Source organism: Aplidium turbinatum, chromosome 9, assembly GCF_918807975.1.
Source record: "Aplidium turbinatum chromosome 9, kaAplTurb1.1, whole genome shotgun sequence".
In the NCBI taxonomy this organism is placed as follows: domain Eukaryota; kingdom Metazoa; phylum Chordata; class Ascidiacea; order Aplousobranchia; family Polyclinidae; genus Aplidium; species Aplidium turbinatum.
Window position 1 is genome coordinate 1,706,394 of NC_137480.1, and position 26,514 is coordinate 1,732,907.

General features: G+C 37.7%; 1 protein-coding gene across 1 annotated transcript in view; it reads left to right on the top strand.

Annotated features, from left to right (window-relative positions):
• The first annotated feature begins 9,998 nt into the window (after nt 1–9,998).
• The window catches only part of LOC145776954 (pecanex-like protein 1), a 68,263-nt gene continuing 51,747 nt past the window's right edge, over nt 9,999–26,514 (top strand). Inside the window, exons 1-3 of the mRNA XM_082588202.1 lie at nt 9,999–10,337; nt 20,264–20,411; nt 21,330–21,423. Coding sequence (XP_082444328.1) covers nt 10,185–10,337; nt 20,264–20,411; nt 21,330–21,423 — 395 coding nt within the window. The 5' untranslated portion in view covers nt 9,999–10,184. The remainder of the gene's footprint in view (nt 10,338–20,263; nt 20,412–21,329; nt 21,424–26,514) is intronic.

The window sequence follows — 26,514 nt, forward strand, 5'->3', positions numbered from 1 at the left end:
ATTCAAAACTCTATTGATTCTAAAAAACTCTAGTTCAAAAATTGGTGTTTTAAATTCTGCAATTGGAACTCATGAAAAAAAAAATTCTTTGAGACTCATTCCATTACCTCTGTGTCATCGAAGCTTAGTTGTAACCCCAGCAGCGGTTCTTCTTTCATCATGGGATTATAAGCGTTTCAATAAATTCAAAACCTAAACCCTGGCAGATGTTACGAAGAAGTTAGAATAAGAGCTTGAAAAACAGGGTGCTGATGGTTAAAAAAAGGAAGTGGCTCCATTTACGGCGCCGTAAATACTGTACAGCCGTTTCATGCCTTTTTTTTAATCTTTACGTCGCGCTGTTGCTGGGAAAAAGTGCATATATAACGTTTAAATTCAGCTGTTTTTGCCAAGAGTGGCGCATGCGATCTTTGTCTGGCTCGTACTCCCAAGGATATGAGTTCGATTCCACCATAAGATGATTTTTTTTTAAACTCAATTTTAACTCGAAGTGACTCAATTGTTAGGCTAGTGGTCGTTCAGTTTAGTTTGTTTTTAATTCTGACCATCACAACAAAAAAACAGTATATATATGACAAACATAGCAGAGGTCTAGAAAAAGGTAAAAGCGACAAAACGCGGACGTTATAGCGTGCATGATAGCAAAGCAGGACAATCAGTTTAAAATATGGCACAATCGTAACACCTAAAATTTTTATAATTTAGAATTTTTTTTTACTCATTTTAATAGTTTAAGAAAAAAACTCATTAGCCTTTTTTTCTTTTTGTTTTAAATTTTACAGAATTAACTGAATTAATTAAAGAAAATTAGTTAATTCTTTTCGTCACTATAGTATATTTGCTAGTATAGACGCCTTATCAGTTAAAGTGCAGATTTATACTATACTTTTATCCTTTTAACCAATATTTTCGTATTGTTGATGTGTTCCTGGTTAGGCTTATGATGGTACTATTCTATGGGTGCAACCTAGTTCGTACCCTGAACAGTTTGTACCCTCAGTTTGTACCCTGAAAAGATCGAAAGAAAAAATTAAAAAAAGCTGAAGTCGCTGATCGCAGTTTAATAGCACAAAGCCGAAGTCGCTGATCGGAGTTTCCGCAAACAAACTTGAGAGTTAGGGTTAGCGGAAACTGCGGAAAAATATTTGCAGAAACTGCGATCAGCGAGGGTTAGGGTTATAGAGCAAAGATTACTCGATGGTTAGAGTTAGGGTAAAGGTTAGCGGAAACTGCGGAAAAATGTTTGCGGAAACTGCGGAAAAATGTTTGCGGAAACTGCGATCAGCGAGAGTTAGGGTTAGAGCATAGGTTAGTCTATGGTTAGAGTTAGGGTAAGGGTTAGTGGAAACTGCGGTTAGCGGAAGCTACGGAAACTGCGATTTGCGAGGGTTAGGGTTAGAGCATAGATTAGTCTATGGTTAGAGTTAAGGTTAGCGGAAACTGCGGAAAAATGTTTACGGAAACTGCGATGAGCGAGGGTTAGCATTAGGGTAAGGGTTAGTGGAAACTACGATCAGCGACTTCGGCTTTGTGCTATCTTTCTCTCGGTCTTTTCAGGGGGAAAATTTTTAAATGTTTGCGGAAACTGCAATCAGCGACTTCCGCTTTTTTTAATTTTTTCTCTCGATCTTTTCAGGGTACGAACTGAGGGTACGAACTGTTCAGGGTACGAACTAGGTTGCATCCCTATTCTATACCATACTCCTTCGTTCCATTTCCTTGTATTTCGCCTGTGATTGTTAGTTTTTCCATCAACTCTTTGACGTAACAAAAGTAAAACGTTTTTCATTCTTTTGCACTTTCATAATTTGATTTTTTGTGGTGTTTGCTTTCAGTTTAACTAAAGACGATCTAGCTCAGTGGTTCCCAACCTTTTTGACCTTGCGGCACCCTATCAAAGAGATAAATAGTTTGCGACACCCTGGCAAAACTGGATCAATTTTATGAGGTTTCTGTATTTCAAATAACTGTATGAAATAACACAGAATGAGTTGTATTTTACAGTATAGCGCGCGTAAATAAATGTAGGCTAGGCGTAGCAACCGCTCTCCGTTCCCATCCTTGCAGGCATCCAACCTGCTGAGCTTCGCCGTAAAGGAGCCATGATTTCCCTTGCTCGTCGCGCGCTGGACCCCGGCCACCTCCTCCACAGTACACTCCAACGCCTACCTGGAGGGCAGCAGCGACTGAAATCAAGACGCCCATTTGTGCCCGCCGCACGACAGCTTCTGAACAACGTTGAAGATTTTGGAATAAGTGCGGCACACTGGACGAACTACACATGGAACATGGAGTGGCAAAACAACACCTCCCGACTCCGTGATTTCCTACCCGACGTCGATCCCCACCCTCCGGGAATGTCTCTCGTAAGACTTGCGTGGGTCCGGCTAACCGCCTACGAACCGGCGTTGGTCGCTTTCGTTCAGACATGTGCAGATGGGGCCTGGCTCCCTCACCGGGATGCGAGTGTGGCGCCACAGACCAGACAGTAGATCATGTCGTCCATGACTGCCCAATCCATCAACCACCACATGGAACGCTTGGACTGAAGGCCCTGGATGATGAGACTGTCGAGTGGCTGATGACATCATGCCCAAGCATATAGTCCGGAAGAACAGCTCATACGACGAAGAAGAAGACAGTGAACGAATATTATGTATTGTACCACCCTGGCGAGTGACGTGTCATCTCGTACTACAGATGCACACAATGTAGTATTACAACATAAATAAATATTAAGCACACACCGCATGCCACATTTATTTTTTATGTTTTAAAATTGCATTGTTTGCGTCTGTAGTATGAGAAGGTGTTTTTGTGCGTATTGTTGCTCTCTTGTGCGTACTGAAATCTGAAAGCCTTTACTTTAGTTGGTTTCAGTCTAAGCCAAAACACTTATCTTAATACGTCATCAAACAAGTGAAAAGTCAGTAAACTGGTCGGACTAGTGAAAAATCATGCGGGCTATTGAAAACAGGGAGCAACTAGTCCAGTGGGCTAGTGAAAAAAAAAGTTAAGATCGACCCCTGAAATGTTATTTGGCATCATTTAGCCATATGTTACAAATTTTAGCTCAATATCTGTTGTAGTTTTAAAAATATGATGCTTTAAAGTTTTAGGTACCGTACCCCCTAAACTTTTCCGCATTCGTTTTTTTGGACCATTTTCAATTAACCATATTATTTGCTCCGAAGGTTGTATAAAGTTTATTTTTTGGTAAAATGGTTCACTTTTAGCTACATTACATGATTGGATTGATTGCCTTGTCAAAATGTAATTAATTTGCAGCATTATGGAGTAATCAAGCCTCAAAGTAGCTCTTTTCTTCACCAAAAACGAATTTTGTGCCATATTTGGAAGTCTGTAACTCTTTTATGAAAAGTAGGGTGGTTATTATATTAATCATGTATGCTCTTTCCCTACCAGGCAACAACTTTACCAAGTTTGATAAGTAACATTATAATATTTATTAGAAAGTTACAATGCATAGAAATATGCACCCCGAGCAAAAAAGCCAAAATAACGCCATCTTGTGGTGTAAAAATACCCCCGTAAAAAGTGTTTACAAAATAATATTTTTAACCTGTTGAAGAACATTACCTTAGGAACTTGTGTACAAAGTTTTGACTTTGTCACTCAACTATTAAGAGGTAAGTGGGGGGCCAATTTTAACTGCCCATAATAAAAAATTGGCTTTTTTGCAGAGGAGTCATTCCATGCTTAATTTAGGGAAAAAAATATTAGTACACCCATGGTTCCAGAATTTTATGATATATTGTGTTCAGATAGAGCTAATTGAGACAACTCTTTAAAAAAAAAATTAGCGTTCTATTACCTTCGGTTCTTGCGATATTGAGGATTGCAATTTGGCCACACGAGGTGCAAATTCTGGTTACGCATGAGTGATTTTTAAGTATATATAGACACTCTTTTCGTCTTTTGCTTTGAAAGAGATAAAGAAAAAAATGCCTATATTGTGACGTCATGACCGGTCAAATAGTGTTTCAGATTCAAAGACCGGCGCCGGTCAAATAGCCAGTGCCTATTTCTTATATAGATGGTAGAGAGAAGAAAATTGCTATTTGGGGGTTTTCAGGGGCACTTAATTCAATAAAAACAGTTCCAAATGGCTCAGAGCAGTAGTTTTGTCCCTACAGTTATTTTTTGCTCCTTCACTTCAACTGCTTAAATGGTTGAGTGACAAAGTCAAAACTTTGTACACAAGTTCCGTTAAAGGTAATGTTCATCAAATGGTTAAAAAGATTATTTTGTCAACACTTTTTTACGGAAGTATTTTTATACTACAAGATGGCGTTATTTTGGCTATTTTGCTCGGGGTGCATATTTTGATGCATTGTAATTTTCTAATAAATATAATTTTACTTATCAAACTTGGTGAAGTTGTTGCCTGGTAGGGAAAGAGCATACAGGATTAATGTAATAATAGGGGGGTATGTTAAAAGACGAATTTTGAGTACAAACTCTGAGTACCCCCCAAAATTATGCCACTGGGAGTAAAAAAACATATTAGGAAAAAAGGTTTGGATTGCCTCTCCGGGAACTCCCCGCTATCGGGGGGTTTTATGAGCGATTGTCAAAATACATGTGATTTGATACCTAAAATTTGAACCGGTTGTCATAGAAGGCTGGGACCAGTCTCAAAATTTTTGTTTTGAAAAGGTAAGATAGGAATGTAACTGTTTCAGAAGTGTCAGGTGTATGGACAGGCCCATTTTGGCCCAAAACGTCCTATTTGGCCTATCACAATTGTATGAAATTCAAAATTTTACCTCAATAAGTTTGAAACCGGGGTAATATTTTGTTTAAAACGTTATGATTCGAATTAGTACTTTTAAATGAATCATATGCATGTCTAGTTGTAGAAAATTGATTGATTATATGACGTCATTACGTTTAAAATCAGAGACATTTTGGGTAATGTCGTAAAGATTGTAATATAGGCATACAGCCAGTCATTATAAAGCATTTTCAATTTTCTTGCCCATGTTTGCTCTTTTGGAATATAAATATAATATGTACGTGTCAGTTACCAATGCGACATATATATATTCAGTATTATATACTGTTGTGTATATAATACTGATAAAATAATAAGAACAGGATGCTATGTTTAATATTTAATGATAGTTTATTTGTGCATTTGCAGTTTGTGTATTATTTCGTTGTTTTGTTTTAGATATGGACAGCTTTGTCTGACGCAAATAAGTATATAATAATAATAGTTATGTTTCAAAGGTCCAATGTTATAGAAGTATTGTGTAGTTCTAGATATCAAATTAGTGTTTTTTTATCTTTTCATTAAGAGCTTCATTCAATAGTTGAACTGTTTCATTTGAAACACAGCATTTGATTCGGGCAGATCTGACATATGACACACTGACACAGTAACAAGAAGTTCAGGATTTTCAGGGAAATCCATATTTCTCCATCTCTACTGTTGCCAACCTTCTTGAAGTATGTAAGTAGTACGGTAAGGCATCATCATTCACAACTTCAACAATGTTAGCAAAGTACCAGTGTTATTAGCTTCCTTCAATCCAGATGGCAGCTATGAACTCACCAACTTGATAGGCTTGTGCTGCAAAATCAGATTCTTGGTCATTTGATGTGGAGCTTGAATTTGCCTCTGTAAGCAATGCATAGCAGAAAGCACACTTTGGAGGTCTGACATTGTTATAGTTGCACATGAACGTGAATTATCTAACTAGCTGATAAGGTTGTTGGTATAGTCTTCAAATCTGGAATTTTTATAGTCTCGCTTCAGTCGGAATATTGAAGCACTTGATTTTAGGGAGAGGCATGTCTTCTTTGCATAGCGAACTTCAGTGCAAAGTCTTTTGTTCTTTATGTGATCTGTTACAGCATCGCTTTGAAGGTAAGCACTCACTTCCTCAGAAGCGGTAAAAGGCCCTGGTGGATTTTGCGCTTTCAGGAAATCTAAATCAGCAAGTTTACTTTGCTCTGCTCTGATATTAAGAGCTTCTTTTTTAGAGTAACCTTTTTCTTCATAAGCTTTCATCTTTTCATTCCATTGCAGTCTAATTTCTTTGCTGTCTTATTTCTGTACTGGTTTTTCCCATTTCTTTTTGTCAATCTTCTGAATATTTTCAAGTAAATCCGTGCTTTTATTGAGAACTACGCTTCTGGAGACTGTATCAAGATTTCTTTCACCATAAATATTTATCTTGCAGTTCGCTAATCCGACACTACGTTCTTCACCCAGGTTGTGGACTGGCAGATCATCCAGTTTCTGTAGGACATCATCACTTGCCGATCCAATTTTCAACAGTGATCCTGTGTCCTCATTTGCAGCAGGACCAAAACCAAACAGAGACCCTTTTTGAGTTGCCAAGCCTTTTGCAAAAGATTGAAGGAATAGAGCAAGCAAGCTCTTAACTTCGTTACAGTGTTCTTGCAAGCAAACATTGATCGAGCTGAGAATTGTTGGTTTAGGCAATGTCGATTTGAACATATCAATTGACGAAAAAGAAGTAACACACTCTGATGTTTGCAGGAAATGATGTGCCTGAAGTCAAGTCGGGCATATGTGACTCATGAAAAAATATTACAACCCTATCATAGCTTATTAATCAAAAATTTTAGGCCCATTGCCAACTCATTAAGGCCAATTATTGCCAAATTTTCGATTTTGTACCATCGCGGTAGGCTAAATGGGTCATTTTGGGCCAAACTTGGTTTGTACGGACCAAACTATACACCTGACACTTCTGAAACTGTTACATTCCTATCTTAACTTTTCAAGACGAAACTTTTGAGACTAGCCCGAGCTTTCTATGACCACCGGTTCAAAAGTTAGGTGTCAAATCCCATGCATTTTGGAAATCGCTCGTTAGACCCCCCGGTAGCGGGGAGTTCCCGGAGGGGCAACCCAAAAAATTTTTCATAATATAATTTTTTACACCCAGTGGCACAATTTTGGGGGGTACTGAGATTTTTTCAATTTTAACATACCCCTCTAGGATGGTTATTACTAATAACCATCCTACTTTTCATGAAAAAGTCACAGACTTTCAAATATGGCACAAAATTCGTTTTTGGTGAAGAAAAGAGCTAGGCTACTTTGAGGCTTGATTACTCCATTATGCTGCAAATTAATTGCATTTTGACAATGCAATCATGTAATAAACAACACGACACGTCGCAAAAGGAGATGAGAGCTTCATCAACACCATCAGGACATCATCATCTACCAGCTCATCCGTTCCATCACTCACCAGGACAAGAAACAATAACTTAAACTGGATATCAAACCTCAATCGTCTTAGGCTACTGTGTGATGTGCAGTCTAACCATAGAAAGAGCTCAACACCTGCTCTCCTGGGCCACATTGAAACAGGCTTTTGCCTGAGGATGGGTTTCTTTTATGTCCGGTTTTCTTTCTCCATCCTATTATTATTATTATGACTGCTCATCCACATCAATATTGGAACTGGCAAATTCAATCCACAACACTTTTCATTAGGCTGTCATTCATTACTACATGTGTGCTTCCCTCTGTTTTTGTTTTATTTTTTGCTATTTGTTTTTTTTGGTTTTGTGGCCGTGCTAACTACTGATATATAGCCTACCACATAATTTTTCATTCAGGCATGTTTTAAACCTTTCAAGGTTTTGTCACCTTTTCCCGTTCGTTAACGTGCTGGTAGGTTTGTATCAATTTTTGTAGTTAATTTTTTCTTTTTCGTCCCGGACGCGTTAATGACAAAAAATAAAATAATTGATGATTGATTGATAATATAGCTAAAAGTGCATCATTTTACCAAAAAATAAACTTTATACAACCTTCAGAGCAAATAATATGGTTAATTGAAAATGGTCCAAAAAGTCGAATGCGGAAAAGTTTAAGGGGTACCTAAAACTTTAAAGCATCATATTTCCAAAACTATAATAGATACTGAGCTGAAATTTGTAATGCATGGCTAAATCATGCCAAATAACATTTTGACCAAGTTTGAGCAAAATTGAAGAGGGTCAAACTGATAGGTCTAGGATGCTTGGCATGGAATGACCCTGCTACAACATTCACCCTTTATGCGTTAGGCTGCCTAGGTGTAGGGGATTACCTGTAGGCCTAATTGCTTTTATAAAATTTGGTTCCTGAAAGTGACAGACAACGTACCCGCCTCCATTTTTCTGTTGATTTAGCAGCTGATGACGTTGAATCAATGACACATATCCAATATCCATGTGTCTTAACTATGAGCAGTTTTTGTATATTGCAACAAACTATGAGCAGTTTTTGTATATTGCAACAATGAAACACCCTAATGTGCGTATTTGCAAACGTTTTTTCAAGGACCTTTGAAAATCGTATTTGTTAAACAGTTACTCTTGTTTTTATTGGAAAAACATTTCCATACTCTTATCTCTTAAGCGTGTAATAATTTGGTGGTATTACTGTGTGTATTAAAATTGCACATTTAATGATTGCTGTTTTAATTTCAAAATGCGTCCAAATCACCACTGTTATTCTGGCAGAATAATTCCATGTGATCCACTTTATATAAAACAATGCATAAAAAAGGAATGATTGATAATGCGATGACAGCAACAGGCCTCGAAATTCGTTTTTGTTGACGGCGGACAAACGTGTCCGGTCTGAGCAGCTATCTCGGCGGACAAATTAAGTCTCACGGCGGACACACCAGTTTTAGCGTCGATCGTCATGCTTAATCACTTTATCTTGATAATTCTTCACCATTTGGGAACTATAGCTACGGTTTAGAAGGCTTGTTAAAATTGCAGTGAAGTCACTCTGAAAGGCTTTTATCAGACCAACGACTTGCGCTTGAAGAGTCAAAGCGCCCTGTAGTTGCTTAATACGCCGCATAACTGATTAACTTCCACCGAACGAGGTCGTGTGGCTTCTTGCGTCACAATGCTCTGGGGCCTGGGCACGAATAGGAAAACTTCTACACTAACGCTACTATTTTCTGCTGTGCAAAGTTTCACTAGGCTTTTTATTTAGGTTTATTTTTGCGTGTCATGTGAGCGAAAGTGAATTTTCCCTAGGCCTTTTCTTTCTTACTGTAATATCAAAGCTTAAAAAATTTTGTAACCAACCTTGCCTTATCAATATTACTCGGAGATCAAAGCCAGAGATTGTGACGTAAGACGTGAACAAAGTTACGCGTGAATAGTGTAGAAGTACCGTACTCCCATCGATTCTTGGCGAAGAATTCACCTTTGTTACGCTGATTCAATGTCATCAATCGTTGAAGCAACGTAAAAATCGAAAGTTTTCCTGATTGAATGGAAACTAAGGGTTACGATACAATATTCACATTTTCTAGATGCGTGCTAGAATGCGAGGGAAATTATATTCTCGCACCAATTGTTCGTGGTATGCAATGACGATTTGTATCGCTAGTTCCTGTGTTCTTTCTCGGCGGACAAATATGACCGATCTAGATGGTACTTCCCGCGGACATCACATGCTGTGACGGCGGACATGACCGCCGTGTCCGCCGTGAATTTCGATGCCTGCAGCAACAACATGAAGGACCTGAAAAAAGAACTTCTTGACATAAATATTTATTTTTATGCGAATCGAAACAGTGTGTCATTGTTTATATTATAAAAAATGTAGTTAATCAAAAAACAAGTCACATAGTTAGTGCAAAAAAGATAAATAGATAAAACCAAGCAACCACACGGCATTTAACATAATATATTAAACTGAACATAAACTATAATTTACGATTGTTTTCGGCCATACACATGTTAGCCCTTTTCAAGTAACAAAAAAATAACTGATTTTACATCTACATTGAAACAAATAACTGATCTACACAATAAATTGAAAACGAAGTGCATAAACCTTACACAAGTTGTGAGCTTGTGATAACATTATTGATAAATAAACTGTTAAATTTTTTTTTTATTAAATTGTTTTGCAAAATATTTACAAGTTTGTGAAGTGTACTCAATTACGTCAATGCTTGCAAATACTCACATTGTCCTTAATATGAAGCTATGTTTCGGATATAGGAAATTAACATTCCTTCTCACATATCTAGGCTGGATGAGATATATATTTAAATTGTCATTCTTGTCCAATTACAGTTAGATAGGCTACTAGGTGAAATACATGCAACCATTTTTTGATGGGATAGATGGACAATGCATAGTATGCTAACATTATGATAGGTAATGTTTTGAAGTTTGCTCGGCAGGGAATATGGGCATCATTATCAGGAGGCTGTTATTACGAATCCCGATTTAGCAACTTTGCTAATGTATTTCATCTGTATGCCTGGTTCTTTCTCTTGTGCTTTCCTTTTACTGTTTATTTGGTAAGTAGGATGTTTTTTGAACTTTTCACTTCACATTGTAAGCTATTTTGTTTAATTTGCTTTCATTTTACTAATATATTTAGTTCTAACTTTTTTCTTTCGTATGAAACAGGATTATTCAAATTTTAGGGCAGGTAATGGAAAGCCAGGTGAGTGTAGCTTTGTCCAGTGCTGCTATATCATGCATTTCATTTGGTGCTTTGAATAATGTGGGACATTTAAGAATGATATGGTCAGCAGTTTTTTCCTCTGTCGCATTTGCAGGTTGATGAGGGAGCCAAACCCCAGTTATATAATACATGTTAGAATTGAAGTGGTCGACTCCTGTTTGGATTCTGTTAAGCTCAACCATAGTCATCCTAGGCAGGTCCATACCAGGGGGGCATGCTACAGGGTGAATAAAACCATGGAATTTGCTGGCGGCAGCACCAGGCCTCTGAGTATTAGGCCTCTAAGCTTTTTTATTTTTCCGGCGACTAAGCACGATTTTCTGGCCACCAAGCATTCTTCCCGGCAGCCAAAATAAAAAGAACCTGTTAAAAAGTTGTGGTTTTAAAAATCTGTTGGTTAGGATCATGTTGTTTTGCGTTCACTCACGTTGGAACAACGCAAACAAGGTCCTGAAACATATTTGCAGTTGTATTTAAATGTATATAATACTGCTTCCCAAGTACGGAATGGCCCGTTTAGGTGAGTCCGATTCGGCGAGTTCCCTATTCGGCCATTTTTTGAAATGTTGGGTAATTATTGGGTACCCTAGCCTAATTATCATTGCCGTTTTTACATCGTTTTAACGTCGTTAAACTTTGAAATCGTGCAGAAAAAAATAAAATGTTTGAACTATTAAATTAAAGTTCGTCATGTTTACGTCTATAAGTTAGAAATTTTGAATAGTTAAAATGATTAGTTTGGATCAACAAATGTGTGGCCTACAGCTTGGATTGAAAAGAAATCATCAGGTACCGTAGCCTAGTTATCCGGACCAGCAGAAATTGCCATTTTTACATCGTTTTAACGTCGCTAAACATTGAAATCGTGTAGAAAATGCACAGCCACCAAACCTAGAAAAGAAAGCGAAAAAAGAAAACTTTTATTTTGTCGATTGTAAAAGAGACCTACAATTCACACTTGCAAGAGCAACAAGGGCGATTTAACACAAAAGAAATTCAAAAAGTGGCAAGTTTACCGAAGTTTTTACTTTGAGAGTCTCGCATTCAAAAACTTGGTTGTGATGTCATAAAAGACTTAAAAAAATAAACATTGCAGGAAACCGGCTCAATGTGACTATCCGGATTCAGAAAAAAGTAAATAACAATAGAGATATATTTAAATGAAATAAAATACAGACATACCACTTCTGTTCAAATAAACTTTGTTCAATCAATTTCACTTTCCAAAAATTTTACAAAGGTTACAAGTGAAATAATTTTATGGCGATTTTAATGCAATTATACTGTATTTTCACCAAAATGGTAGTGATAAAATTGCAAAAAAAAATTGTAGTCAAAAGCAAATTAAGGAGAAATATTATAATTGCGACAATTTGTATAAAACATTAAAGCTACAGAAGTAAAGTAGTTTTGATGATACAAATTTTGGTACAAAAAATGAAAAGGTCTGGCAGCACTACTTCTAAAAATATAGTTAGGCTAGTAGGTAATTTGATGACAAAAATAACTAATATATTCTAAGTTTGCATACAGACGGTGACGTAAGATTCAAAGGACCCAGCCTAACAGTTCGTATTTACATTGATTCAATGTCTAAATATTGAATAATAGTCAATCGTTGGATTTGCAGAAGGCGTCTTTGGGTTTTCAAAAAATTCGCCGAATAGAGAACTCGCCGAGAAAGGCTCTCGCCGAATTGGGTACTCACCGAAGCGGACTTACCGAATAGTAGCAGACCCTCCCATGTAGGTGTAGACTCTAGAGCTATACTAGTTTTCATTGGGCGAGACCCAGACTTTTTGTGAAACTTTTATCAGCAATATTTTCATCGGCTTTTTAGAAACTTGCCTTGTATGTGAAACAAGGTTGCAAATGCGAGTGAAGAGAAAACACACACACATACAGGTTTCACACACAAACAGGGCTGCAAGTTTTTCTTTCTTGTCGAACGACCAAAAGTTCTACGTTTTTTGTCGAATAGTAATATGACGTCACAAGAATCAGATAAGCATTTGGTCACGAATTACCACACAAGTTGTGTGGGTGTACTTCAGTGTCACATAAGTTTTTAATCGCATGCTGTTTGAGTGATTGCAAAGGAGTATCAAGCGCTAAGTTGCAGGGTTGAAAAAAACCCGTTTTTTTTAAAAGCCCAAACCGCATGGGTTTTTTTGAGTTTTATTTAAAAAAGATGCAAAAAAGGTAGATTCATGCTTATTTCACCTCAAATACTACTTTTTACCAATGAAGTGCCTCTCACTCACAGTACATGCTGGCATAACTCAATAAAATAATGCACTAGGGCTGTTTAACTATGAGGCCTTCTTGCATAAATGAGTTTTAGTGTAGTACCAAGTGGCATTACTTGATTTTTGTGTACAGAAATATCCACTGTGTTTTCAATTTATCCTTGGAAATTTCCTTCACAATCACATCCTTAAGTTCTAATTTGAAGTTTGTTTTAAGTATCTTGAAGTACTTTGGTTCATTTTTTCAATTTTCTGATAAAAATTGGACAAATATGATGCTCTGGGTTTTTTATGTTTTTTTTTTTGGTTTTGTGGGTTTTTTAAAAAAAAAAAACCCGTTTTTTTTTGGGTCGGGTAAAATACCGACAACCCTGCTAAGTTGTCTACTTACCGTACGTGTATATTATTTGTTTTGCTCCGGTTTTAAAAGAGAACTGTTTTAAACACGAAACTGAGCATTGCAAAAGAAAAAAGCCCTTAGGCTATACCGCTAGCGTAACCTACTGCGTGATAGAGATTTTTCCTTGGCATCTTTTTAGTCTCGCAGTCTCGCTCAGTAAGTAAATAGTTATGTACATACCCAGTCCCGCACGCAAACACAGTTAGGAGCAAAATATGCAAGTTACCAAGAAACACAGCGAAGATAAAGCGAGAAATGAATTACAGGTAAAAGAAAACAGAACAATACTACGATAATAATAATAATAATAACAATATTTATATAGCGCCACATCCACAATCAAACTATGCTCCTGGGCGCTGTACATGACAATGGTGATAATTAATGCGGTAATTTCAGTCATAATGTTCATTGAAGTAGAACGTTTTCAAGCGAGTTTTGAATTCATTTAAATTTTCTGCTTCTTTCACACAAATAGGCAAACAGTTCCAGCAACTGGCAGCAACAACTGGGAAGGTACGATTTCCATACTGTGTCTTATATGAAGGGTTGCACAAGAGCAATTGATGTTGAGAACGCAAAGTTCTGGCAGGTTTATAATGAACAAGCAAAGAAACAACGGCGTAATGTTACAGCGTTTAAGGTGTGCCGGGATGGCAAACAAGCCTCTTGGTACAACATTGCAACAAACGAAATGCAATGATGTTCGAATCACGAAACTAAATGCATACAAGAAAGAATTAATTAATAACAGTGAAAGGAACGAACATTAGTAATAAGACAAACATCAATGCCAGGGCATGCTTGCTACTAGATCTTAATTTTGCTGCCTCTGCATGACTTTAGACTGGAGATTTGCGTTATGTATTTTTTTAAAGATAAAATTGCCAATCGTTTCAGAACAGGCAGTCAAGTGCTTTTTGCAACAATGGTTTCGCCAGTGAAATCGGTTGGCCGCACATGCCAACGAATAGTTCATCTTGAATAGCTTCGTCAGACAGCGGCTTTAATCGCGAGTCGTGCAGTGAGTAGCTGGAGCAGAATGACTCGACGATACTTTCGTTACAACAGCGCGACAGGTACTTCAAGCAGAAGTGCATGAGCTCACTTACATCCTGGCAATTTTTTTTCTTTATGAGGACGTTGTACCACAAACTTTCAATTGAAGCAAAAAGCTCTTCAGATGCTAAGCGCTAATGAAGCGTGTGGTACAGTGAAATGAAGGTTCCTGGTTAACATCCGCACCTGCGGGTAGGGATGGGCAAAATAGAATACCGAATATAGAATAACCGGTTGTAGAGCCAAACCGGTTTCAAAATGCATATGAAATCGGATAATTGAAACCGCTTTAACGATCGACTTCGTTCAAGTCCGTTTGATCGCAACGAATTCGCTACAGCGAAAGTACAATTGTTTATCGATTTAGTGCGATGCGGCGTAGGAAAAACGCACGAGTTTCATTGTTCGCATTAAAGAGATCTTTCTTGTCAAGCGCTTTGTAGTCCTCACAATCTTGCGGAAGTGTGGCACGAAACAGCTTAATCCGCTTTCAGGATTTTTCTCTATTTCGGTACCACAAACCTAACTTGTTTCTGGTAGAATAGAAGGGTCGACTAGCCTTCGCTCAGCAACTCAACATCGCGAGCTCCCATTCTCGCATGTAAGGCAACCTCTCCCCCACCGGGGACCCCTAACGCTAAGCTTCTCTTCCTCGTGGGAGACCCCAAAGTTTATCCGCTCTGCCTACGGGCAGACCGGGTATAGGAGTCAAACGTACCTGTGTTACGGTCACGTGATGGAGACGTGGGCGCTGCCTGGCTTTATAAAACTTCTGTCGCCCGGCCCGTCGTCAGCTGACCTTTTTGCGTTTGCAGAAAGCAAATCCCGTCTCCCTGGCCCGTTCCGCCATTCTAACTTTTGCGGACGAGTCGCACAAAAATCTCGATCCACACTTTCCTTCCACAGGTACCTAGACTCCCCAGCCTGGCCCCCGCGACCTAAGCTGGTGGATTTCCCTTCCGGGTGCATCGCCACCCCATAATCACGCCGCTCCCCGCCTCCACGGGGCGTGGCAGGCCGGTTCTTTAAAGTCTCTGACCTGGCTATGTTTATTGTGTTCTTCTCGCCGTGTCAATTATTTTGTACTCGTGCGTCGTTGACCAAAATAAAACAGTTCATCATCTAGGGTTGCCAGACACCAGCATGACCTGATGTCTGGCACCCTATTTGGGGTACCGTATTTGTCTGGCACACCTATTTGGTCTCCCACCCTATTTGGGGCAAACTTTCAGAAATCTGGCTGTTTGGCCCCCAAATTTTGGGTTGGCTCTTTATGAGCAGGCTGAGAATTATTTTCTAGATTTTAATGTCAGCAATATGGCAATCAAAACGTGTTTTTTGGCAACTCTTGACTTTCTGATTTTTCACCCTGTTTTCTTTTCACACCCGGCTCGACATCAGCATGACCTTTTTTAGTGAGTTGAAGGGTTAGCTCTCCAATTTTGGTTGGCTTATTGGCCCTTTTTGAAAACCAGTTGGTTTCCTAAGTTTTAATTTAGCCCTTTAGCTTTTTTGGGCCTTGTTTGGCCGTTTTCAAAATGTGAGGGATTGTGGAATGTTTTTTGCAAGTGATTCTTTTTGCCTTGTCTTCTGGAGAAGGTGGTAACAGAACACTAGTAAGGATACTGTGGCAGTGTAATACCAGTACAGGTGTACTATTTTATTTCAATTGTGCTTTTGGACTTGATCCAGGAAGACTAGGATGCCAAAGAAGTAGAAAGCAGGATATGAGAGCGGTACCGGTAGGAAATACAATAGTAGGCCTGTGGTAATTGGAGAAACTTCGGATGGAAGGATGATAGTGAATTGAATGTGGAAATGTTTATTTGACTGTTGGATAACTTGCTCGGGGGAATTTATTGGGGTCACATTTTCTGCATGCCTTTTTGTAAATTGTTTATTTGTTATTGTTGTGTCTCTCCAGAAGCATGATCTAACATGCTGTATGGTCTGTGACTGTATATGTTATGTTTCAGTGCTGAAATGTCTGTATTGCTAAGAGTGTGTTGTTAATTCAGTGAAATTGCTTCTTAGTACTTGAAAATTGAGCTGGCCCTATTTTTGGCACCTTGTTTTAGAAGTTGGCTCTTTTTTGGCCCTTTTTAAACGTGCAGTTGGCTTCTTGCCAAATTTACATCTGGTAACCCTGCCTAACGCTCAGAACAATGCAGGGCACTCCACCTTTGCATGTCTCGGGAAAACCCAGCCCTGAGACACTGGTGGTGGTGGGGTGTTATGTGGCACGAAACAGCTTAATCCGCTTTCAGGATTTTGCTCTGTTTCGGCACCACAAACATAAGTTGTTTGTGGTAGAACACAAGGGTCGACTTGCCTTCGCTGAGCAACCCAACATCGGAAGCTCCCACTCTCATATGTAGGGCAACGCCGACCACAGGGTGTGAGGACTAGCGACCCTCCCCGCAGAAGTACGTACGGGTAGCTGGCTTTGTCTTAGCTTTTACTACTGGTATGCCGGTACAGTGACATGGACGACTTGTTGAGCGGTGGGATTGAAGATGCTACATGCAGTAGTAAAGATGAATCAGCAAATTTGGTTTCACCACCTTTAGAAATAGATACCTATCTCACGTTGTTGAACGCATCGACTATATCTCTTCAAAATGCCCTTGTTTGGTGGAAAGCAAACAAAAACCAATTTTCTTGTTTATGTCAGTTAGTTTCAAAATATTTTTGTGTACGGTACCTGCTACATCTGCTTCTTCAGAGATGTTTTTCAAGTGCAGGTTTAACTGCCACTAAGTTGAGATCTCGTTTGACTGGTGAAAATTTAGAAAGCCTAAATTTGTTACACTGCGATAAGCATTTTTTGTGATGTTCATTGTTTTTGTAAAGTCATAAAAATCATTAAAATGTGTCATGGTAAAAACTGTCAATTATTCTAGAATAGATATCTGTATTCTATATTCGGTTTCAGTATTCTAGAATATTCTAGAATAGCTAATTATTCTATTTTGCCCATCCCTACCTGCGGGCTCTAGAAGATGGCGAAAACCAGAGAGCTCATCACTTGTAGGTGTTGAAGAGCGTGCTGACATGCTGCTGTTGCAATAAGTATCTCACAAAGTCAATTTTATTAATTGGCTCATACGGCGAAATGCAAACTGGCAACTGGCATAGATGTTCACAACTAAAAGTAGTCTACTACGGTTATTTTATCTATAAAAGAAACTCATTAAATCGAAAAGCACGAAACGTGCGTGGCAAAATGTTTGATGCCAGGCGTTAGAAATTCGATCAAAGCATTTTTCCATAGTGTTCAAAATGTTTTTCTGGAAGAGAACTTCTTTCCATAAAAATAGCGGCTTTTTCATCTGTATTTTTGAACATCTGGTTGGAAATTAGGCTGTTTTCTAGATGTGAAAAACTTTCGTAACAAGTATGCAACAGATTCATTTTAACTGAGCAATATGGTTGATTGGCTTATACGACGAAATACAAACTGGCATAGACGTTCACAACTAAAAGTAGCCTAGGTTATTTCATCTATAAAAGAAACCCGTTGTGTTAAATAGCACGAAACGTGTGTGGTGAAATATTTGATGCCAGGTGTTAGAACTTCGATCAGAGCATTCTCCCGCAGTGTTCAAAATGGCGGCGCAGACGCCTTGGGAGTTTCTTGCGTGAAGCGTCGCTTTTTGGCTTTGCCTTGTAGCACCTGGCGCAAGAAAACTTTACGTAACTTGGCACTCTTATGATTGCATCACGTTATGCCCCCCCCCCGATTGTTCTTCAATCTGACGACGTGTAGTCCTCTCTCAGTTATTTTTTCTATTTTTATTTTTTCCGTAAGGCTTGACGTTTGTAGAATAGTGACGGCGCGTGTCAAGCGACGTCGTTGCCGAAAAAGGCAAAAATCGCAGCTCTGCACACAAATGGTAGAGGAAAAAAAAGTTTCTAAGACCAACGGATCGCATAAATGTTGGCTTGTGGAAGCTGGTGATCAAACATGGCCTATCGGTTAAAATTGCAATTTTTGAAATGTACGTAGCAATTCTGAACCTAAATTTTGTGAAAAAATATTTAATCTTACTACTTTTATATGTACCTGAAGGCCACTAAATCACCCTTTTTGACTTCCATTTAAAAAGAAGGGGTAATCTGCAGCTGTTAATACTTCCACCACTCTTTTATGATACAGGATTAACATTTTTATAACATGTTTTGCTATTATCGAATACTTTATGTTTAATGATTTACTCAAATTCATGTTTTTCGATACCAAAATTGCAACTCTGCCCAAACTACATATTCAATTTTCCGAAATTTTACAGCAATGCTTGTCGAGTTATGAGCCATCAATTATTGGAGCGTTGTAAAAAAGATTGTTTGTGAAGGCTAGTAGCTGGCTAAAAATTTTGGTAAACTTTCAAATTTCAAAGTGCTTCTACCAAAAATATTATATTTCACTACAGAAGCATCTTTTTTCAAACAACCTTTGTTAACTTATTTATATATGGCCATATTATTTCCAGATAAATTTACAAAAAATATTTTAAAAAGAAATTTTTCCTGAGGAGTTGTGCCCCTTAAAGGCATGCTGTTGATTGCGGAGTGGCACCCTTTCAACTATAGCCTTAATTTCTCTCATTTATATACAGTGAGCTGCTCAAAGAAGAAATGCTTAAAGCTTACTTCTTAGGGCGTTGGCTTGATGCACTCTAACTGCGTTTAAGTATATCTCTTCCTTTTCCTAATTTTGTAGGTATGACTGTTAATATGCACTATATTTTCACTGTACAAATTAACAGCACTGATTTTAATGAATGTGTTATACCGGTATGTGCTTTTTTGTTTTTGGCTTAGCCATCTTTTTGTTTTACTGATGTCACTTTTTGTGTATTTGTGATGCGTTTAAGTGAAATTATGTATCACAAAACTGTATGTTTACACAACACACTTTATATTGGAGTGATGAGGAGACCATAGACTCAGAAGCTAACTTACTAGGCCTATAGCTTTGCCTAATAACTTACATGCATATAAAAAGTTAAAGCCATTGTTCAAAATGCAAACTTTTTAAGTACAGTATCAGTTCTGTATGAGAAAGAGGGGTGCACTTACAAATTTTTATCGGATTGGCCCATAAAGCAAGAGCAGGATCTACAAAGGATACAGGTAAATAATGATCCGTGCAGATGTAGACTGTGATTACAACTGTAATCGACATCGAGCAAGTGACTGTAATCTCTTGCACAAGACATCACTCTAATCTTCGTATAGCTGGACTTCATTAAGGCGAAAGAACAATCAAAAGGAATGATCACACTTAGAAACATCTATAATCATAGAGCAGCTAAAGAGATAAATTGATCGTACAACATTCGAGAGTTTTCAGACAAAGAACTGTGTTGTGTAACACAGTGCATACCAATTCTCCCAAATTTAACCAAAATTACAGAACTTGTAGGTGTGCGTCACGCAGTTGTAATGTCCATTGCAACCAAGTTAGCACACACATTCCCAACAATTACGCACAGTTGCACAATAAAATGCACAATCATAATAAACTTTTTTTCTGGAGAAAATTGGTTAAACACATCAATTGAATAATCTTATAAAAACGTGTTGCAAGTAGGTGGTACGATTAACTTATTTTGTTTGTATAGCCTATTAATTTTCGTATATCATAGTTGTATCAAATTTTTATTAAAATAATAGGAAAAAAGGACCTTCGACTCCAGAAACTCATATGGCGATGATACTTTTTGTTTACATATATCATGTTCAGTTTGTATTCAAGCAGGCTTAAAATAAGACACATCATGGTGAAGTCCTTGGTTAGAATGAGATGGCTTGGGCATGTTGAACACAGCACTAGCTGGATCTCTTTAAGTCATATGCGTCAACATGCCATGCCACACAGCGGGGTCAAGGTAGACCAAAAATTTCTTTGGAAAGAACTTGTTAAGTGTGACATGTATAATTGTGTATTTTATGCCGGTGGTCTTACTACAAGGTATTTGGAAATATTTAACTTGCAACAATGCAACATCTTGTTCATTGTTAATGTTTTGTTTATTGGTTTAGTTGTCATCATTTGAAGATGCTACTGCATTTTGCTCATATGTCGTAAGTTTGGGAATCTTGTTCACTGTTTTGAAGTTGGCAAACTATCACCTCCACCGGACATTCGATCACGGAGAACAGCTGCAACGACAAGTTGCTGATAGTAAAGGTATGTTAAACAGTGGACTAGTGGACTCATCACAGACCTGTTACCGGTATTGCTCAATCTCGTGATCATTACATAAAATAGATCACGTTAACAAATTTAAATCAAGTAAGTTTCAGAACCTAAATCTCATTATATACATGGAGTCAATCTCCCCAGTCCTACTTTACTCTCCTTTGAGCAACATTGTTCAGACTGTTTTTAAAATTTTTATTTAAAACTCAATGACATCTATTAATACTATGTGTTGTAGTGGTTTTCATAGTGACACAAATTTAGTTGTTATAACTAAAACATAAAACTAACATTGATTGAAAAAATTGCTATTTTCCACTTAACATCAGAGACTAGAAATACTTTAAGTGCTGAATACATTTTTTCATTAATACAATTGTAATGAATATATAGACTGTACAAAGTGTACAACTGTACATGTATTGTATAGGTATACATTCATATATACTTTTGAAAGTGAAATAATTATAAATTCTTGATCAAGTTCACTTTACTAGGCTACTTGTTTAGCTAATGTGCACTTGTGCAGTATCCATTCTTTGACTAATTAGATAACCACTCTATTCTACCTTTCTTTCAGTAATGTCATTTATTGAGCACTTTCACTAAACAAGTTGCATACTATCATACAAAGTAAGGAAAGCTTTTAAAAGCAAAATTTTAATGTAACTCGACATTTAATGGATATTTTGACCACTTGTATTTTAAGTATTCATACTATATTGATATCTTATAATAATGCTCCCTAAAGAAAATGTAAATTTTAATTAGCATGTGATTCGTGAAAACAAAAACAACCAGTATTCAACTTGATGTGCAAAACTTTGTTTGCTTGTTCACTTTATTTAATAAGATTCCAGCAATTCTCAGTCAATACAAAATCTATAATGTTTTCTGCATGATTAGACGAAGAAAAAGATGCTGAAGACAGCAATCTGAATGCAGTCGCCCCCATCGATGAAAACTCTGTTTTAGTTCCTGTCGAGGACCACAAAGACGAGTAGGTTACCTTGTAGACCATCTCAATTGAATGGCTCTTTTTTTTGGCCTTATAATGAAAACATCAACTTTAAAGAACAAACACTGCAATATCATCACTAACAATTCAAGACTATCATAACTAACATGCTTGTTATTTCAACTAAATCAAATAGAAATAAGTACAATAAAAGGAAGAGCAGTGCCTCATGTACCATTGTACCATGCCTTGCCTAGTACCTTGTGGAAGATTTCAATGCAAACTAACTTTTATCAAAGTAGACGTGGATTTGTCCGCAAAAGTACCAAGTTTGCAACTAGGATCTAAAAGTTAAACAAAACACTCCAAAAACTTAGTTTCAAACAAAACCAAGTTGGACTATCAAACCAAGTTGGATATCAGTATCAGTAAAAATGTAACTGCAGACGGGAGCACGTCTTTTAGGTGCTGACAGTTAGGCGCCGTTCAAATAGGCACGCACACTGTGGCGTCAAGATATTTATATGCTAAGCACTGTGGTGCCCGGTCATTTAGGGTGCTATTCTTAGTAAAGTCAGCAGATTATATCAGCTTGGCAGGGGAGCAAGTCTTTTAGGCACTGACAGTTAGGCGCTGGTCTAATAGGCGCGCACACTGTGGCGTCTGGATATTTAGGTGCGGAGCACTGTGGCGCCCGGTCATTTAGGTGCTATTCCTAGTAAAGTCTGTAGATTGTATCAGCTTGCCAGAAAATTATATCCTGACTTCCGTGAGTGAAGCTGCTTAAACCGGCAATGCTTTTCACACAAAATGTTATATTGAACAGAAAAATATATTGTTGTTTTATTGATTTATTACTGTTTTAATTGTTGTTAGTCCAGGTTTGCGTTGGTGAAAGCTTTATCAATAAATCATTCAAGCTTCCGAACTTTATTGAGTTCATTTTTAGTTAACTCTTTCGCGACCACGGACGTATACACACGTCTTGGGATTTTTGCCATGATGACCAAGGAAGTATCCCTACACTGTCCAAGGTTGAAAGGTAGCCTATTTCAAGTAAAAAAAATGTAAATGATGGCAAATAAAATTTTTCTCATGTGCAGAATTGTTTTGGCATTCGATTAAACTACATATATTTTCATATTATTGTATCATGCTTGGGTAGTAAGGATTATAATGAAGTAGGCTACACTTTTCTGCCAATTTTTAATTTTTTTAGAAATTAGAAAAAATACCGTGTGGAAAGTTGCTAGTTGTACATTGAATGTTTTAAATTTTATTGCAAAGCTTTGCATCTTCGGATAGCTGAAGATGTATGCTTTCATTTGATGTCAAGATTGTGCGTCTATGTCGATCACATGAGATGTTTTTACGGCGTAAATACAACAGATTTGTGTGAAAAATGTCTGGTAATATTTAAATTAAACGTCTTGACCTCTGTGGTTGCGAAAAAGTCAAATAATAACTACACTAAACATCAGTAAAAAAAATATCATACCGTGGCCTATATTGAAGCGGGTGGTTAAAATTTTATTACATGTAAACTAAAACATTACATGTAAACTAATAGGAAAATCTATCTAATAGTTTTTAATGTAGGCTACAGTTTTTCAGGCTATAGCTTAACCGCTTTGGACATCTCAAGTTTGTACACACCATAGCATTAATTAATCAAAGTTGTGCGCTTTTAAACATTTTGAAAGTCATTTAACAAACAAGCACTGGTTTACTATTGACCTAGTCAAGAAAAGCATTTATGTTGAAAAATAGGCTACCTGAATACACTATTACTCAGCGCTGCCACTCAGCATTACTCAGCAACTTCACTCACTGAAGCCATGACCAACAACGCACACGCATTAACAAAACAAATTTTTTTCCTGTTCAATATAATATTTTGTGTGAAAAGCATTGCCCTACGCCCCTACCTGCCAAGCTGATACAATCTACAGACTTTACTAGGAATAGCACCTAAATGACCGGGCGCCACAGTGCTCCGCACCTAAATATCCAGACGCCACAGTGTGCGCGCCTATTAGACCAGCGCCTAACTGTCAGCGCCTAAAAGACGTGGACCCCTTGGCAGGTAGGGCAATGCTTTTCACACAAAATGCTATATATTACATATTGTACAGAAAAATATATTGTTTTTTTAATGCGCGTGTTCGGCATTTATTTGTTGTTAGTCCAGGTTTGCGTCGAAGAAAGCTTTATCAATAAATTATTCTAGTTTCAGTCTTAGAAATTAGCATATATTAATTTTCGGTTGATTCAACATTCGAGTTAATTTTCAAATCGATTTAATTTTCCCGGCGGGATATATTGCGTAATAACATTGTCGAATAAGAAATTTACGTTTGTTTTACTTTAATTCGACATCTAGCGACGTTGAATTATCATAAAATAATGTTGATTGCTCAACTAGGTACCAGTAACAAATTAATAGCTCCCTGCGAGAAGATTGCCTCGATTTACGTATACACTAACATAATTTCGGCACAATTGGGATACTGTGAGCAACACAAAGTCTGTTTGATAAAGAACTAGTTTTCAGAATCATCAGATGCTGTATCGGAGAATGAAGTTGTCGCGTCATCACTGGAATCAGACGCATCAAGAGGTTCATCGCTTGGCTGTAAATCTACACTGTCTTCGCCGTGGCCTCGGCACTTTTATTGCTGACGCTAATGCGCCATTCATGCATCTGCGTCGGCAATCACTTCGGCAATTGCCGATTGCCGAAGCTAATTTTGAAGACTGAGTTTCCGAATATGACTGAGTTCACTTTTAGTTTAGTTAAGTCAAATAATAACTACACTAAACGTCAGTAAAAAACATACCGTAGCCTATATTCAAGCGGGTGGTAAAAATTTTAATGTGCAGTGCCTGACTATGCAAGTACAGCAAAGAACCCACTTAGCAAGCTCTTTTGTTTGAAAGGTACACGAGGTGTAAGGATGAAGACTTTTATTAAACAATTAATAAATACGGAAAATGTGCAATTAAACACTGCAAATAATAAAATAACCAAATAAAATAATCCCCCTAAAAAACACAATGTAGACGTTACTAGGAATAGCACTTAAATGACCAGGCGCCACAGTGCTCCGTACCTAAAGGCTAAATATCCTGATGCCACAGTGTGCACGCCTATTTGACAGTCGCCTAACTGTCTGCACCTAAAATACGTGGACCCCTGCAGACTGTGGCATACTATTTCGTTTTTTTTTTCTTTTTTTGCGCAAGGCTCAGATTTCAAAATGGATTCCACTACATCTTGCAGGTTTACAATCTTCCATATTATGAAATGGATCCTGTTTCCTATACCGTTGCGGCCTACCAGCCTCAGTGCAGTAGTATGGCCTGGGTATGGCCACGGAGATATATATCTCCGTGTGACGTTTTCCCATTTGTGGAATCCAAAGAGGTCCAAAAAATTGTACTACCGCCAACCCTGCCAAAGTGCTCGAACTGCAGGTAGTACTTCAGAACGACCCAACGCCAACGTGTGAAAAGCATTGCCAGTTTAAACAGCTTCACTAACGGAAGCCATGACATTTTTCTGTTCAATATAACATTTTGCAATCGGCAATTGCCGGCGTAGATGCATGAATGACACATTAGCATCGGCAATAAAAATGCCAAAGCCACGCGAGCGTTTGTAAGGACCACAGGATTACAAAAGAAAAACTAATTTTCTTAGACTACACCAGACTAGGATGTTGATTCAATCTTACCATTGCTGGATGTTTTTTTTTGGGTTACTTCCTACTTCGCCGGCGCTTAGACACGTGCCCAGCTGGGAGAATTGAATCTTTTTTAGAATCATCACCCTATTTGCACTGATTTAACGCTCAGTAGAATCAAATTATTGTAAGCATCTACTCCTTATTGCGCCTCGCTTTCTGATATCTCGCCGAGCTGATAGAGCATCTGATGATACCGATTCTGACCAGTTCTTTATCAAACAGACTTTGTGTTGCTCACAGAGTCCCAGTTGTGCCGAAATTATGTTAGCTTATACGTAAATCGAGGTAATCTTCTCGCAGGGAGCTATTAATTTGTTACCTGTACCTGGTTGAGCAATTAACGTTATTTTATGATAATTCAACGTCGCTAGATGTCGAATTAATGTAAAACAAACGTAAACTTTTTATTGGGAATTATTGTTACGCTACATAACTGCTGGGAAAATTAAATGGATTTGTGCTGACTCGAACGTTGAATCAACCCTAAATCAACCTTAAATAAATCCCCCCCCCGTGAGTTATTTAACGTGAATTACCATAACAGCGTGCGTATCGCGTTGCTCGCTTTATTGCTACTTTTAGTATTATTACATCACAACAAATCAAACAATGCGGTCATGATAGACTACTCTAGTTAGTATATTTTTTGCTTCTCATTTTACATGTTTTTGTACAATCTTTTTGTAATAAATGTTCACAGCAATTTCCGAGGCAATTTCAACATTTGCCGTTTGGCCTCGGCAACGTTTTTGCTGAAGTAAAAATATGCTAATTTCGAAGACTGAACTAAACAACATATTTTTCTGTTCAATATAACATTTTGTGAGCATTGTCCTACCTGCCAAGCTGATACAATCTGCAGACTTTACTAGGAATAGCACCCTAAATGACCTGGCGCCACAGTGCTCCGCACCTAAAGATCCTGACGCCACAGTATGCACGCCCATTTGACAGGTGCCTAACTGTCTGCACCTAAAAGACATGGACCCAATATGGATTTGTCAGTAACCTGTCATTTCCAATGGCATTGAAAAATTTCAGTGTGTTTGTTATTGTGTTTGAAAGTTCTTTCAACAACAGTTCCACATATTCACAAGCTTGATAAAAAAATGCAGCACCAAATACAGTATATCATTGAAACTAATTTCAATAAGTTCATAAAAGATTGCAATAAAGTCAACTAGTGAAAATGGGAAAATGTAGCTTTTATTCCTTGTTTTTTGTCTTATCTATCCAAGCTTAAAACGAAATGAAAATAATAATTTGAAAGCAATATAACAAAAGCAGTAGGCTTCATCAAATATAGAAGATTGTATTTGAATAAGGACCTTCTGATGATTTCCTTTTAGTTTGAAATAGGCTATAGAGGTTTTTAGTGAATAGT